Source organism: Tursiops truncatus, chromosome 12, assembly GCF_011762595.2.
Source record: "Tursiops truncatus isolate mTurTru1 chromosome 12, mTurTru1.mat.Y, whole genome shotgun sequence".
NCBI classification, from domain to species: Eukaryota; Metazoa; Chordata; class Mammalia; order Artiodactyla; family Delphinidae; genus Tursiops; species Tursiops truncatus.
In genome coordinates, this window is record NC_047045.1 from 59,491,970 (window position 1) to 59,508,609 (window position 16,640).

Sequence of the window (16,640 nt, forward strand, 5' to 3'; positions counted from 1 at the left end):
TCTGTCAGGATGGCTATGGGATAACTGAGGCATATTTACACAACCAATCCTTTCACTCCCACAGAAAAACTGAATTCTATCCTCTCAACTTGGTCAAGTCCTAACTACTTTTGGGGCTCTGCCCTACTTATTAAGGTCAAACCACTTTTTTGCATCAAGGGAACTTTTTCCTTTAGAAAGTCTAATCCAAGAGTTTTTCAACAGTTTTAGCATAAGACTCGTCCTCTTTTCCCAGATTAAGCAATTAAAAAGTGAACCTGTTCAGGGTGATGGCAGGTTGGCACATACTGAGACCTCACACTGAAACCTCTCCATCAGCTTAAAAAATTGAATATATTAAAATTTAAATGTTCTCACTGCTCTCCACCCCCCCCAAAAAAGGTAACTGTGGTGATGGATATGTTAATTAACCAGGTGGAGGGAATCCTTTCTCAGGGTGTATGTATACCAAATCACCATGATGTATACTTTAAATATCTTACAATTTTATTTGTCAACTATACCTCAATAAAGATAAAATTTTTTAAAAACTGAATATTTTAATTCTAATCAGTGGACCTCTAGAGTTCAGGAAGTACAGTTGGACAACCACCAGTCTAGACATACAAAAGTAACTCTTAAATATCGATAGAGCATACATACTGGCATTTTATCACTGAGTAGGCCCACCAGTGGTGAAGAAATGGCGTAGGATAGTGCCAAACCCAGGAATACCAGTCCCACATATCCAGCTGGTAAATTAAACTGTAAAAGAAATCCTGTGTTAAAGTTACATGGTTAAGTCATTTTTTCAATAAATATCTATCTTTTCCTTCTACCATTTCTTCAGCTCTTACTATCTGCCATGAGGCTACTACTAACAGTCAGCAACCTTCCTAATTTTTGTCTTACCCTTTTTTTTTTTGCGGTACGCGGGCCTCTCACTGCTGTGGCCTCCCCCGCTGCGGAGCACAGGCCCCGGACGCGCAGGCTCAGCGGCCATGGCTCACGGGCCCAGCCGCTCCGCGGCAAGTGGGATCCTCCTGGACCGGGGCATGAACCCGCGTCCCCTGCATCGGCAGGTGGACTCCCAACCACTGCACCACCAGGGAAGCCCTGTCTTACTCTTATAAACGGATTACATTTTCTCTATAGGGGAAAAAACCTAACCACAGGTCAGAAGTCCTGGATGTTTTTGATTTGTAGCATTTGACATTAAATATAGTATAATTATCCTTCTATGAATCATAGCATTTTTACATGTCAATCAGTGCTTTGCAAACGTTAGTATGCACAAAAAATTACCTAGAGAACTTGTGGGTTTTTTAAAAAATAAATTTATTTATTTATTTTTGGCTGCATTGGGTCTTCATTGCTGTGCCCGAGCTTTCTCTAGTTGCTGCGAGCGGGGGCTACTCTTCCTTGAGGTGCGTGGGCTTCTCATTGTGGTGGCTTCTCTTGTTGTGGAGCACAGGCTCAAGGTGTGTGGGCTTCAGTAGTTGTGGCACACGGGCTCAGTAGTTGTGGCTCGTAGGCTCTAGAGCACAGGCTCAGTAGTTGTGGTGCATGGGCTTAGTTGCTCCGAGACATGTGGGATCTTCCCGGACCAGGGCTCGAACCCGTGTCCCCTGCATTGGCAGGCAGATTCTTAACCACTGCACCACAAGAGAAGTCCGGAGAACTTGTTATAAGAGGTTCTTGGACACCAGCCCTAGAATTTCTGATTCAAAAAGTCTGGGATGAGGTCTGCGAATGTGCATTTCTAACAAAAATCCCAGGGGATGCTCACTGCCCGCAGACTGAAGTGCACTGGTGTCAAAAACACTGACAAGAATATCTATTCTATCCATCTCAAAGAGATATAAATTTCTAATTAAAGAATTAGATGGTATGACACATTTTAAAAGCCTTCTAAAGTAGTAAGCTACCTCATAACTCTGCTGCTGTTCCTGTTACCAACATGATATACATGCCTTTCTTGGTTATCTGAGTTGTTCTCATTTTCCTTAATTTCCTTAACTAATCCTTAATTAAGCCCATGAGATCCATTTATACATCAGTATATGTTTGAATAATTTTAATGACATAACTCAAGCTAAAAATCAGCCCTTTAAAGACAGTAGCAAGATACAAAAGTCAGAAATGTCCTTTTCTGATTTTACAACGGGGGAGACAGGGTGGAACCCTCCTTCCCTAAAAGGCTGAGCGACTGGATAGCAAACAGCCAATACAAAAAACTGTTAAGAAGGCAGAAGAAGGGCAACAGGAACAAAAATGTGATAGAAAAACCAGAAAGTACATTTCTAAGGATTTTTTAATAAGTTAGACACGAGCAACTTGGGTTTATGAGAGATTGGTTACAAATTTTTTTTTCATTGTTTGGACACACTTCTTAAAAGAACAGAAAAATGACTTAAAGAAACACGTTGTTGGGCTTCCCTGGTTGTTCAGTGCCTGCCAGTGCAGGGGACACAGGTTCAAGCCTTGGTCCAGGAAGATCCCACATATTGCAGAGCAACTAAGCCTGTGTGCCACAACTACTGAGCCTGTGCTCTAGAGCCCACGAGCCACAACTACTGAGCCCATGTGCCACAACTGCTGAAGCCCACACAGCCAGAGCCTGAGCTCCGCAACAAGAGAAGCCACCGCAATGAGAAGCCCGCGCACCGCAATGAAGAGTAGCCCCCGCTCTCTGCAACTAGAGAAAGCTGCGTGCAGCAATGAACCCAATGCAGCCAAAAATAAATAAAAAAATAAATTTATATTAAAAAAAAAAGAGACACGTTGTTGATAATGTGAATGGAATGTGTCACCATAAATACAAAGTATTTTTCTTATGCATTACCGCATAGATGCTTACTTCTTAAGTGTGATATTATATTATTTTCCAAAACTTGGGTCTGGCACTAAAATAACAGTCCCCAAGTTTACCTGTGAAATACCCAAAACTGTCTTTACTGACTTGAAGGGGTTGTGTTTCTGGTAACTGTGCTTTTTTCATTCTAGGGCCTCAAATAAAGTGAGTATGGACTGCAGCTAGTAGATTTCTGTCTTTATAAACATAGATTAATTCTCCAGGATAATTAACTATCAGACTTAGTAATTTATTGCATTATTTATTAATAATCTTTTTTCAAAAATATCTAAGAACAAATTGCTATAACATCAAACTTTAAAATTCAGTATATAATTTTCAGCATTAAAAAGATGGAGGGCTTCCCTGGTGGCGCAGTGGTTGAGAGTCCACCTGCCGATGCAGGGGACGCGGGTTCGTGGCCCGGTCCAGGAGGACCCCACATGCCGCGGAGCAGCTGAGCCCGTGAGCCATGGCCGCTGAGCCTGCGCGTCCGGAGCCTGTGCTCCGCAGCGGGAGAGGCCACAACGGTGAGAGGCCCGCATACCAAAAAAAAAAAAAAGATGGAGAGAGATTCTTGGTTCCTTTCTCTCATCTCAGATTAATATAGCCCACAGTCTTTTGAATATGTATGCAATAGACTAAAAAGTAAATGGACCCAGAGGGGATCTGCTAGAAAAGAAGGGACACCTCACATTAAATGAGCCACTAAGTATCCCAAATGCCTCACTGGAATCAAAACAGAGGAAAGTATCCTTATTAAGCAGCCAGGATGTTGCCCAAGCCAGACCTATGATGACTCGAGCAAGGCCTTGGAAAAAGGAGACCAGATGAAAGGCTTCTTTCATTTACACCAAATCAGACCCCTAGTTATAGGGACATCACAGAGGGAAGGTACAGGCTGTCTTGGTGAGTAGCTGTCATTCTGCCTCCTTCTTGAAGCCACTCCTAGGATTTTCCATCAAGCAGGGCCCAAGAGCAAGCAATTATGTCCACCCGCTACAATGGGGAGGTCTGCATCACCAGCATACTCACCTTCTCCAAAACAAAGAGGGACAGCGTAGGATCAAGGAAGCCAAAACCTGAGCTGAGTGAGGTAATGACGAAGGATATAAAGGCAACCTTGGGTAAAATGATGAGTTTCCAGAATGAGTGTTTCCCTGGATCAGACTCTGTGGGGTAAAAATAAAAAAAGAAATTAAAGAAAATTGCTTAACTTTATCTTTCAATCTATTTTGAAAAGTAAAATTGGTAAGGTCACCTTTATCCAGTAATCAAAATAACCACACTTTTGAGTTTGCCTAAAATTTGCATATAAGTTATTCAAACCTAGAGGCCATTTCAGTGTTCTTAAAAATAATTTCTCTAATTCAAAAAGAATCAACTGGAATCAAGAGTGTGAGAAGAAGCAGTCTTGGTTATGGGTCATAACCTAGAAGTCAGTGAGGCCTTCCCAGATGGGGTAGAGAATATGTAAAGTTTGATTTGGTGCATAGGAAAAGCCAGACGCTTTATCAGGGAACAATGTGTGTGTGCTGAGGAGGAATCTGAGTTAATCAAAAATACAAAACAACTTTTTTCTGCTCGTGAAAAAAAACACTGGATTGAAAGGGATGCTCGGGACTTCCTTGGCAGTCCAGTGGTTAGGACTCCCTGCTTCCACTGCAGGGGGCATGGGTTCGATCCCTGGTCAGGGAACTAAGATCCTGCATGCCGTGTGGTATGGCCAAAAAAAAAATGAGATGCTACTGAATCATGTGTACATTCCATTTGGCAGTAAAGGTCAGTTGAACAGCAACCTCAAGTCCTGCCATTCCAACAGCAACACAACTTCTGCACCATCCCAAGCACCAGGTATGGTGTTCCCAAGCCGCCAATCATATCCTACAACTCCCTTCTTTTTCCCCTGCTAATTTTTCAAGTTCTATTCACTCTGTAAAGTCTGGCTGTGACCCTAATTACCCCACAAATTTTACTTCTGTTTCCTACTGCACTTCTAATCTATACCATGTAATTTAGCACTTAAACTGTATTTCATTTTACGTGGTTTACTACTGTTTGATGACTTTCCTATCTTCCAACTAATTTACTGAACAAAATCTATGCTGAGTCAGATACCATGCAAAATGCTGGGCAGACAAAGGCAAAGGAGACAAACCCAGACCCTGACCTCACAGAGAAGATACAGTAAGGTGTGGAGAGAGCTAGGATGGAGCTAGGAGGGTATGGATTGGCGCATATGAGAGGGTTGCCTTAAAAAAACAGGGAAAGCTGTTTAGGAAAGAATTTCCAAAAGAAGTAATATCTAAGTTGCTGCCTAAAAGATGAGCTTGAGAGGAACAAGCAAAGAAGGAGGAAAGAATAATCCAGGCATATTATCCAGGAATGGCTCATTCCAAGACTCAGAAGTGAGGGAAAACTATTCTGTTTGAGGAAATGAAAGAGCAGAAGCAAAGGTGGAGGATGGAAATTGGAGGGTAGGGAAGAGAGATCACATTGGAGAAGGATGTAGTGATAAGATTATGCAGCACTTGTAAAATAGGCTAAGAAGCCTGGGAAATCACTAGACACTGCAAACAAAGACTGAGAATCAGATTTGTGGTTTAAAGAGACCCCTCTGTGGTCTCCTGGGAAATGCAGACAGGGGGACGAGTTAGGAGACTGTGCACTGAGCCAGGCCAGGAATCTCTCTGAGGGCCAAATCAGCACTGACATATCCTCATTTCTCCAAAAGCACCCACCACAGTTCATTACTCAATAAATTCTTGGTGAATAATGATCCAGTAGGGAGCAAAGTACCAGAAAAGCATAAAGTGTGGTTCAACTATTTTAAGTACTACACTTGGACTTTGTCAGGAGATGAGGGATAAAGTTAAACTGTGGTGTTAGTTTCTTAACTATTAGCCAAATATTCAATGATGAACCAATTGTGAGCCCAGCCTAGGATGTTTAACTACAGATTTGACTTAGAACGGGGATAGGCACCACCATGTGGCTCAGTGTGGCCGTGCCAGCAGGGAGACTTCATTGGGTATGGATTTTGGACTGTATATTACAGATGTTTATTAGTCACCTTTAAAATATAAATGATAAAAGATCAACTGTAATCAATTACATTTATTATGCATATAGAAGGTATTATGGATGTATGGTATAAGACAAATTATTATGGCATAAATGGTCCCTTTCTCTAAATCCAGTGGGAAAGGGGATTATCGCAATAAGAACATACAGGAACATACATGAAAATGAACACATAATGAGTTTAACTAAGCTGCTGATGAAGCCCAAGCAATGAAAACTTATGGTGATACCTACTTCCAGAGGCACGTGACAAAATCACCTGGGAAGCTTTTCCAAGCTACTCAGGTATTCTCTCTGCTTCCTCCAATTCTGATACATTCTTCTTGGAGGGACAGAACTCCATGGTTGACAATGCCTGCCACAGGAAACTGCTCTTAGAGATGAGGAAGTGGTGTGGCCCTCAGGTGTGAAGGGGCAGGAAAAATGCAGAGCACTGTGGCACTAGTGACTTAGCATTTAGATCATTGATTGAGAAGGTTCAGAAAAACTTCCCAGAAGAGGTCATACAAATTAAGTTTTGAAGGATGAGTAGGAGTTAGGTAGAGTAGAAGTGGGAGATAGTTCAACTCACGTGACTCCCCTGCTGACACCTAACAACAGCTCCTAGTGGCTTTCAGGATAAAGCTCTCATTTCATGGATTTAGGGATTTTTATTAAGAGGATTGTCATGTACTTGACTGTGTTTTAAAAATATTTCTTTAGTGCAGTATGGAAGAGGTGACTTGGCGAGCAGATATAAAGGATGAGAGAGAGGGAGGGACCGAAGTTGACTCTTAGACACCCAAACCTAAAGCTACATTGTTCATGGGTCTAGAAGCAGCTAAATGAGTGAGGTGGAACCTATAGAACAAAATTCTGCCAATATCATCAAAATAAAAGGAAATTTAATTTTCTAGCTTCTATCTATAAGCTTTCCTAAAACATTAATATTTAAAGGTACTCAATGGGAACCCCTAAATCAATATTTATACCCTTAACATTATCAATTTTTGAGATTTAAAAAAAATACCAGATTTTTCCATTCAATCTAAAGAGAAGATCCTTCTTTAGATAAACAGAAAGTTTGCCAAACCATTTTAAATGGGCAAAAGACCTAAATAGACATTTCTCCAAAGAAGATATACAGATTGCCAACAAACACATGAAAGAATGCTCAACATCACTAATCATTAGAGAAATGCAAATCAAAACCACAATGAGGAATTACCTCACACCGGTCAGAATAGGCATCATCAGAAAATCTACAAACAACAAATGCTAGAGAGGGTGTGGAGAAAAGGGAATCCTCTTGCACTACTGATGGGAATGTAAATTGATACAGCCACTATGGAGAACAGTATGGAGGTTCCTTAAAAAACTAAAAACAGAATTACCATATGACCCAGCAATCCCACACCTGGGCATATACCCTGAGAAAACCATAATTCAAAATGAGTCATGTACCACAATGTTCATTGCAGCTCTATTTACAATATCCAGGTCATGGAAGCAACCTAAGTGTCCATAGACAGATGAATGGATAAAGAAGATGTGGTACATATATACAATGGAATATTACTCGGCCATAAAAAGGAACGAAATTGGGTCATTTGTAGTGAGGTGGATGAACCTAGAGTCTGTCATACAGAGTGAAGTGAGTTAGAAAGAGAAAATACTGTATGCTAACACATATATATGGAATCTAAAAAAAAAAAAATGGTTCTGATGAACCTAGTGGCAGGACAGGAATAAAGATGCAGACGTAGAGAATGGACTTGAGGACACAGGGTGTGGGGAAGGGGAAGCTGGGACAAAGTGAGAGAGTGGCATGGACATATATACACTACCAAACGTAAAATAGATAGCTAGTGGGAAGCAGCCGCATAGCACAGGGAGATCAGCTCGGTGATTTGTGACCACCTGGAGGGGTGGGATAGGGAGGATGGGAGGGAAAGGCAACAGGGAGGAGATATTGGTCTCCTACAAAAGCATAAAAATACTTAAATTTAAGGTTCTTAAAGTGAGTAATATATGAGGCCTTACCATAATTAGGTAAAATACACATGTTGAGGGGAACCATCAGCAGAACTATGCATCCCAGAAGAATGAAAGGCACCTCATAGCCAAAGGATTGATACAATAAGCCACCCAAAGGAGGCCCTAGTACTAGACCCAGTCCAGAAAAAGACTCAACACTTCCCTACAAATGGGAAAACGAAAGAAAATTGAGTTAATATGTTTTGTTTGAAAAATGAACAAAGATTTAATGGGCAGGATCTGAAAAAAATTCTATCCACTTTACAATTTATACACATACCACACACACACCCAAGATGGACCAAAAATTTAAACATACATATTAAAATCATATAAGTACTAGAAAAATTAAAAATGAGAGTTTTTTGTTTTCTAATCCTTATGGTGAGGTAAATTTTCTAATTATGACATAAAAACTTAGAAGACACAAAAGAAAAGACTGATAAATCTGATTACATGAAAATATGAAAAACTATGAATGGCAAAAAAAAATCAAAAGACAAATGAAGAATGGGGAAAAAATATTGACAAAGAACTAATTTCCCAAATGCATCACAAGAGCAACTACTAATCAATGAGAAAAATCAACAGTCCTATGGGAGGAACTTCCCTGGTGGTGCAGTGGTTAAGAATCTGCCTGCCGGGCTTCCCTGGTGGCACAGTGGTTGAGAGTCCGCCTGCCAATGCAGGGGACACGGGACATGCCCCGGTCCGGGAAGATCCCATGTGCCGTGGAGTGGCTGGGCCCGTGAGCCATGGCCGCTGAGCCTGCGCGTCCGGAGCCTGTGCTCCGCAGCGGGAGAGGCCACAGCAGTGAGAGGCCCGCGCACCGCAAAAAAAAAAAAAAAAAAAAAAAGAATCTGCCTGCCAATGCTGGGGACACGGATTGGATCCCTGGTCCGGGAAGATTCCACATGCCGTGGAGGAACTAAGCCCATACGCCACAACTACTGAGCCCACGAGCCACAACTACTGAGCCCGCATGCCACAACTACTGAAGCCCACGCACCTAGAGCCCATGCTCCGCAACAAGAGAAGCCACTGCAATGAGAAGCCCGTGTACCACAACAAGCAGTAGCCATTGCTTGCCGCAACTAGAGAAAGCCTGCGTGCAGCAACGAAGACCCAATGTAGCCAAATAAATAAACAAACATATTTTAAAAAATTTAGAGAAAAGAAAAAACACAATCCTATGGGAAAATGGGAAAATGTTGTAAATAGACTGTTGACACATAAAATGAAATACAACTAGCTCTAATGTGAACTGGCCATCTCTAAGTTGCAGGACAGCAAAGGCACACTCCAAACATGTTTAGCCACAAAACCTTGTCTTACAGAGCATGTCAATGGATTAGCATCCTTCTGAATCCTTCTTGAGAAATGTAAAGAGTACACCTGTTACAGTGGCCACCATTGCATGGCAAATGACTACAGAACCTAAAGTGAATCTATACAGATATATATACATACATATATATATATATATATATACTTACATGGGTGTATAAATATATGTGTACATATATTTAATAAAAGTGTGAAGATTTATATTTTTACAGCAAACAGTTTACCTGAGTGTCAAAACTTTCAAACTGCAGTATTAATATGGGTAAATGGGAGAATCCTTGGTACTGAGCTGATTAGACCCTGAGGTCTCTGAGGGTGGTGCCTGCTCTGTGATGCAAACCAGGAGTCCTTCGGGGATGTCTGGGTCCAGAGGAATGAGCTATGGGAAAGGCTAGTTGGGATCAGGGAGACAGCAGCCAAGAGCTAGGACAGGAACCTGGTATGTCTCTAATACCTGGTGTCGAGGCGTGGAGGCAATATATGAGAATGTACGCCAATACGATGCTACCAGGCTCTGGATTTTTTTGGTAAAATAAGAGGGCGCTCCTCAGACTGACTGCACAGAAGCAGTTATGGACTTCAGAATGATCTCTAAGGTCCTTTCCGTGAACCTGGGAAAAGTGGAGGAAGGACTCTAGTATAAATCTGCTTCAGGCGGCCTAGCTACAATCTAGGCTATAGAGAGACAACGAAATACTATTAGAGAGGGTTTTTCATTTTTTAAGGGGTAAAAAGAACATTTGGTTTTGCCCATTCAGGGGCTTCTAAGCCCAGGAAGAGCACCTAAGTAGACTAAGGGTATCTTTATTGACAGCTTGCTGCTACAGGCAGAAATTGGGGTAAAAGGTAACAAAAACAGAAAGTAGAAAAAAGGCAGGTCTAGAAGAATGGGCCCCAGGTTTAACTTGAAAGGCCAAATAAATATTTTAGCCTACACTAAAAGGAAAATAGGAAAAGTGTATAAAATACCTACCATTACTGTAGCCACGTTATTTGGAAAAGCCTTTGCAAGGATAGAAGAAGATGCGGTTATTGCTGCAGCAAAACTGATTGCGTCAATTATTCTCACTAGAAAACACATAGCAATAAACATGGGTCCTTCTGGAACTTGGTCCAATACACTAAAAAAAGAATAAGATGACTCTCAAGTGCCAAATGGATTTTGATTTTTTTTTTAACTGTACTCACTGAAAACAGTAGTACCTCAACCACAGTTATTAAAATAAATCTCTTCAGAATACAAATTTTTTAAGAGTTTCTTTGTTATATTTTTAGTAGGAAGAATCTGAGTTATAATGACAGCCTCATTGCGCTTTTTTACTGATATATTTGATGCCCTAAATAATAATCCTAAGTAGGCCTTTTGAAAAATGTAGAGCCACTCTGATAAGAACATACGTAGAAAGCCTTCTTAGTTTTAGGTCTCCCCCCAAACATAAAAAAAACACAGGAAGAGGAAAGCAAAACCAGGAACCTGAGAAAGATTTCTGATGACATTATCTTAACATTTGTATCCTTATGTTCTTCAGCTGATTCTTTAGGTAAGAAATTCACCTTTCTGCTTAAGCCAAAAAGTTTTTGTGACTCAGAAAAGGGAGTTAAGTTTCTGTCTCTCACGATCACAGGAGTCCTAAAGAACAGATTCAGCAGCCGGCTTAATGGTGATCCCCTAGAGGACTCCTTTCTTAAGATCAATGTCATTCATTCCATTCACTGTATCATTCAACTCCCTTCAACATTAGTCACATGGTATTGACTGATTTACATAAACCATTAACATTTTAAACTGAAGATAAATTATGAAATCTCTTCAAGATCCCAAACATATCAGAACATGACTTACCCAAAGAGAACTGTAACTCCTCCTGAGACAGACATTCCTGCTACAAACATAAATTTTGCTCCAATATGTACAAGCTATAATAAATGTCAAAGAAAAGTGTAAATTGATGACTGCTACAAGTCTATAGTGACATAAACAAATCCACTGTATCAGGAAACAAAAGATTTGGGGAAGATATGTACAGTTAACAAAACATTATAAGTCTTTAATGGAATGACAACATGCATTGCTTACAAACATGGAAGAAGTTAAAAATCAATCAACTTTAAGAATGGAACTGTCAACTGAAGCATGATTCATAAAATATAATGGTGGTTATTTCTGTATCAGTGGAAGTTCTAGACTAGTAAATTAGAATAACTCATTACACAATTTTAAAAAATTAATACTTACATATTTTCCAAATACCAAAGATGCCAGCAAGTTAAACAAAGCATAACATCCAAAGATCATACCAATAACTGTATTGCTGGCTCCCTTCTTTTCAGCCTTTAAAGAAACAGAAAAGAAAACAAAGTTTGAAAGGCAAATTAGCACCAATATAGAAAAATGGAGCTATTAGATCAGAGCATCATCTTCTTGTAACCTTTACCCGTAGAGTAATTTCAAAGATTATTATTTTAAAATAAACAGGGTGAGGAAGGAAAGGACACTATTAAACCTAGTCTCTGACATGAAAGTAATTCACTCACCAAGCCTATAAAAAATTGTTAGCTTTACGATCTTGAGAGAAAAAAGAACAAAGCTGGCGGAATCACACTTTTTGATTTCAAAAATAAGTTACAAAGGTACAGTAATTAAAACAGTGTGTTACTGGCATAAAGACAGACATATAGACCAATGGAACAAAATAGAAAGCTCAGAAATAAACCCACATAAATATGGTCAATTGATCTTCCACAAGTGTGCCAAGGACACACAATGGGGAAGAGATATTCTCTTCGACAAATGGTGTTGGGAAAACTGGATACCCACATGCAAAAGAATGAAATTGGACTCCTATCTTACACCACTCACAAAATAATCTCAAAGCAAATTAAACATATAATCTGAAACTGTTACACTTCTGGAAGAAAACAGGGGGTGAGGGCTTCTTGACATCGATCTTGGCAATGATTTCTTGGATTTGACACCAAAATCTTAGGCAACAAAACAAATCAGACAAATGGAACTACATCAAACTAAAAATCTTCACAGCAAAGGAAACAATCAACAGACTGAAAAGGCAACCTACAGAATGGAAGAAAGTATTTGTAAACCACCTCTATATAAGGGGTTAATATCCAAAATATGTAAGAATCTCCTACAACTCAATAGTCCAAAACACCACCACAAAGAACCTGATTTAAAAATGAGCAAAGAACGTGAACAGACATTTCTATAAAAGAGATACAAATGGCCACCAGATATATGAAAAGCTGCTCAAGATCGCTAATCGTCAGGGAAATGCAGATTAAAATCATAATGAGATATCATCTCGAACCAGTTAGGATGGCAACTATTGAAAAAAACAAAAGATAACAAGTGTTGATGAGGATGTGGAGAAATTGGAACCTTATACACTGTTGGTGGGAATGCAGAATAGTGCAGCCACTATGGAAAACAATATGGAGGATCCTGAAAACATTAAAAATAGAACTACCATATAATTCAGCAATCCCTCTTCTGAGTATATATCCAGAAGAATTGAAAGCAGGGTCTCAGATATATCTGCACCTCCCATGTTCACTGCAGTATTATTCGAAATAGCCAAGATGATATAGAAACAACACAAATGTCCATTGATTGATGAATAGATAAAGAAAATGTGGTATACACATAAAATGGAATATTATTCAGCCTCAAAAAGAAGGAAATTTTGGCATTTGCAACAACATGGATGAACCTTGAGGAAATTATGCTAAGCGGAGTAAGCCAGTCATAGAAGAACAAATGCTACATGATTCCATTTATATGAAGTATCTTGGGGCTTCCCTGGTGGCGCAGTGGTTGAGAATCTGCCTGCTAATGCAGGGGACACGGGTTCGAGCCCTGGTCTGGGAGGATCCCACATGCCGTGGAGCAACTGGGCCCGTGAACCACAACTACTGAGCCCGCGCGTCTGGAGCCTGTGCTCCGCAACAAGAGAGGCCGCGATAGTGAGAGGCCCGCACACCGCGATGAAGAGTGGCCCCCGCTTGCCACAACTAGAGAAAGCCCTCACATAGAAACGAAGACCCAACACAGCAAAAATAAATAAATTAATAAACTCCTACCCCCAACATCTTCTAAAAAAAAAAAATGGGCAGAAGACCTAAATAGACATTTTTCCAAAGAAGACATACTGATGGCCAAGAAGCACATGAAAAGCTGCTCAACATCACTAATTATTAGAGAAAATGCAAATCAAAACTACAATGAGGTATCACCTCACACCAGTTAGAATGGGCATCATTAGAAAATCTACAAACAACAAATGCTGGAGAGGGTGTGGAGAAAAGGGAACCCTCTTGCACTGTTGGTGGAAATGTAAATTGATTCAGCCACTATGGAGAACAGTATGGAGGTTCCTTAACTAAAACAGAATTATCGTATGATCCAGCAATCCCACTACTGGGCATATACCCAGAAAAAACGATAGTTCAAAAACACACATGCACCCCAATGTTCATTGCAGCAGTATTTACAATAGCCAGGTCATGAAAGCAACCTAAATGCCCACTGACAGATGAATATATAAAGCCATAAAATGGGATGAAATCAGCTCATTTGTAGAGATGTGGATGGACCTAGAGACTGTCATACAGAGAGAAGTAAGTCAGAAAGAGAAAAACAAATATCGTATATTAATGCATATATGTGGAATCTAGAAAAATGGTACCGATGAACCAGTTTGCAAGGCAGAAATAGAGACACAGATGTAGAGAACAAACGTATGGACACCAAGGGGGGAAAGTGGACGGGGGCATGAACTGTGAGATTGGGATTGACATATATACACTAATATGTATAAAATAGATAACTAATAAGAACCTGCTGTATAATAAATAAATAAAATTAAATTTTTTTAAAAAAGGAGAAACACACAGGAGGAAGGTTTGAGTGCAAATAAATTAAAAAATCACTTTGCTGGTCAAAAAAACTCAAGAACAGGAAGCTCCTTAAGCTGGCACATGAGTCATCCCAAAGACTGTTCAGTGTGGTTCTGTTTCTAACACCCACTCTCAACCACCTGACAGTTCAGAGAAGATGAAGTTTCCTTTCCTGACATCAATAACACAGATGAAAGAAGCTCCCCCAGCTCCCGACATTCTCTCTGTTCTCCTGAAACATTTGGAGTAGTTTATTGCCCATCAATGATCCCTATTAATATTTGTAGCCTATTCTATCAGTGAGCTCCTAAATTTGCTACAGATGATATAGTATTTATTCTAAATCTACTTCTTTTGAACTTCAAATGCTACTATTAGTTGTGATGTACAAATGAATAGACAAAAGGTTTGAAAACCTTTTTAAAACCCTGGAACTATGGTAGATCCTTAGATCAGGTTCTAGCTATAACCATGTAAGGGGTTAAAATATGAGTTTAATTTCTTAAAGATAAGATTGGCAACTTGGCATACCATGAAGCACTAAGCCTGAAACACACATCTGTCCTCTCAGGCAGTCAGGAATCATTTACCGAGCACCTTCTATGCATCACGCGTGGTACCCAGGAGCCAGCAGTGAATAGCTATGGTCAGAAGATCCGACTTAGATTCATCCTTCTGCCAGAGCTTCAGCTCTTCCACAAATCACTTTACTCTGAATACAGAAATGCATGTGCATACACACACTCCCTTTAAAATCCGTCCTCGACAACAGCCATAATTCTATTTCTTTACCTTTTCTCCCTAACTACAATTTTAAGATAAAAATTTACTTTATTGCTTCCCATATGAAGTTATGATCATCATTCAAACCTTGTCTTTTAAAGAAAATGTTCTTCTTATGTTATTATGTCTCTAAATAAACCCTACAGTTCTCAAAGCAGCATACCACAGGAAATCAGATAGGTGAACTCTACTTTTCATGGCTAAACTATAGGCAGGAAAGGTCCCCTCACTCTAGGAAGCACCCCCTACCCCTGAAGTGTGGTCCCTAAGTGCCTGGTGGTGGGAGACAGTGGAGAAGTTGAACCCAGAGCATTGTAGAAACTGCTTGGGCAGGATTTCAGCCCATAATTCTATGAGACTCAGGATTAGCCATTCCCCTTCCATTACTAATCATCACACGAGATAATGGTGTGGAGAAAAGAGAGATCTCACTATGAACGATGCCTTCATTGGTATCCTAGCAAAAGGTTACACTGTGTGTAGACAGGAACACAGAGTCCACATTTCTACTACACAAAGGTCAGGTGGTGTTACGGGGTTCATTGTGTCCCTCAAACTTCTTATGTTGATGTCCTAACTCTCAGTACCTCAGAACGTAACCTTATTTGGAGATATAGTTTTTGCAGGGGTAATCAGTTTAAATGAGGTCGTTAAGGGTGGAGTCTAATCCAATATTACTCATATCTTTGTAAAAAGGGGAAATTTCTTCACAGAGACACGTGTAGAGGGAAGATGGTATGAAAGGACACACGGAGAAGTTGGCCATCTACAAGCCAGAGAGAGAGGTCTGGGACAGATCTTCCCCTCACGGCCCTCAGAAGGAACCAGCCTTGCCAATGACACCTTGATTTTGGACTTCTAGCCACCAGAACTGTGAGACCATAAATTTCTGTTGTCCCCAGTCTGTGGTACTTTGTTACAACAGCCCTAGTAACATAAAACAGGTACCTTGAAGGGAAGGTATCAACAAAGGGGTGAATTAAGATGTACAAAGAACATTCATTGGTCAAGTCACATCCATGTTCTTTGCTTAATAGCTCTGAAAGGTATTTAATTCTAGAGCCTGGCAGAAAATATATAATAGTCACAGCAACTAACATTTATTGAACCCTCACTATGAGCCACGCTGTTCTATATGGTTTCTAACAACAATTAAATAAGGGATGTATTTTTAGCTGGCCCCATTTTACAGATGAGAACACAGACTTGCAAAAGTTACTTGTGTCATGGTCCCAGCAGTCATGTCAGCTTCCATCTTGCACGGGTTCCCACATTCTCTGTGGAAGCAGGATGGTGACTTAGGATGTCCTAGAATCACATACCACAGCAGTAACTGAATACCACTTTTGGCATGCGGATCCTGCTTCACATTAGGACAGCAAGAACAGCTATTAAAAGCAACTTCTAGTTCACTTATAATCCTCTGCCAAAGAAGGAGGGGGCCACAAAAAGGATGAGTAGAAATAAGAATCCTGTGCCAGAAATTAAGAAGAAGGGCCTTGGGCTTCCCTGGTGGCGCAGTGGTTGAGAGTCCGCCTGCCGATGCAGGGGACATGGGTTCGTGCCCCGGTCCGGGAAGATCCCACATGCCGTGGAGTGGCTGGGCCCGTGAGCCATGGCCGCTGAGCCTGTGCGTCCGGAGCCTGTGCTCCGCAACGGGTGA

At 40.5% G+C, this 16,640-nt stretch overlaps 1 protein-coding gene across 8 annotated transcripts in view; it reads right to left on the reverse strand.

Moving 5' to 3' along the window:
• SLC18B1 (solute carrier family 18 member B1) overlaps window positions 1-16,640 on the reverse strand; it is a 45,351-nt gene that overhangs the window by 7,190 nt on the left and 21,521 nt on the right. For all 8 annotated transcript variants that reach the window (XM_073789607.1, XM_033867746.2, XM_033867747.2 and 5 more), the window contains 6 exons: window positions 11,517-11,612; window positions 11,124-11,197; window positions 10,254-10,401; window positions 7,940-8,096; window positions 3,869-4,005; window positions 643-744 (listed from right to left, as the gene is read on the reverse strand). In XM_073789607.1, the coding sequence (XP_073645708.1) occupies window positions 643-744; window positions 3,869-4,005; window positions 7,940-8,096; window positions 10,254-10,401; window positions 11,124-11,197; window positions 11,517-11,576 (678 nt within the window). In that variant the 5' untranslated portion in view covers window positions 11,577-11,612. The remainder of the gene's footprint in view (window positions 1-642; window positions 745-3,868; window positions 4,006-7,939; window positions 8,097-10,253; window positions 10,402-11,123; window positions 11,198-11,516; window positions 11,613-16,640) is intronic.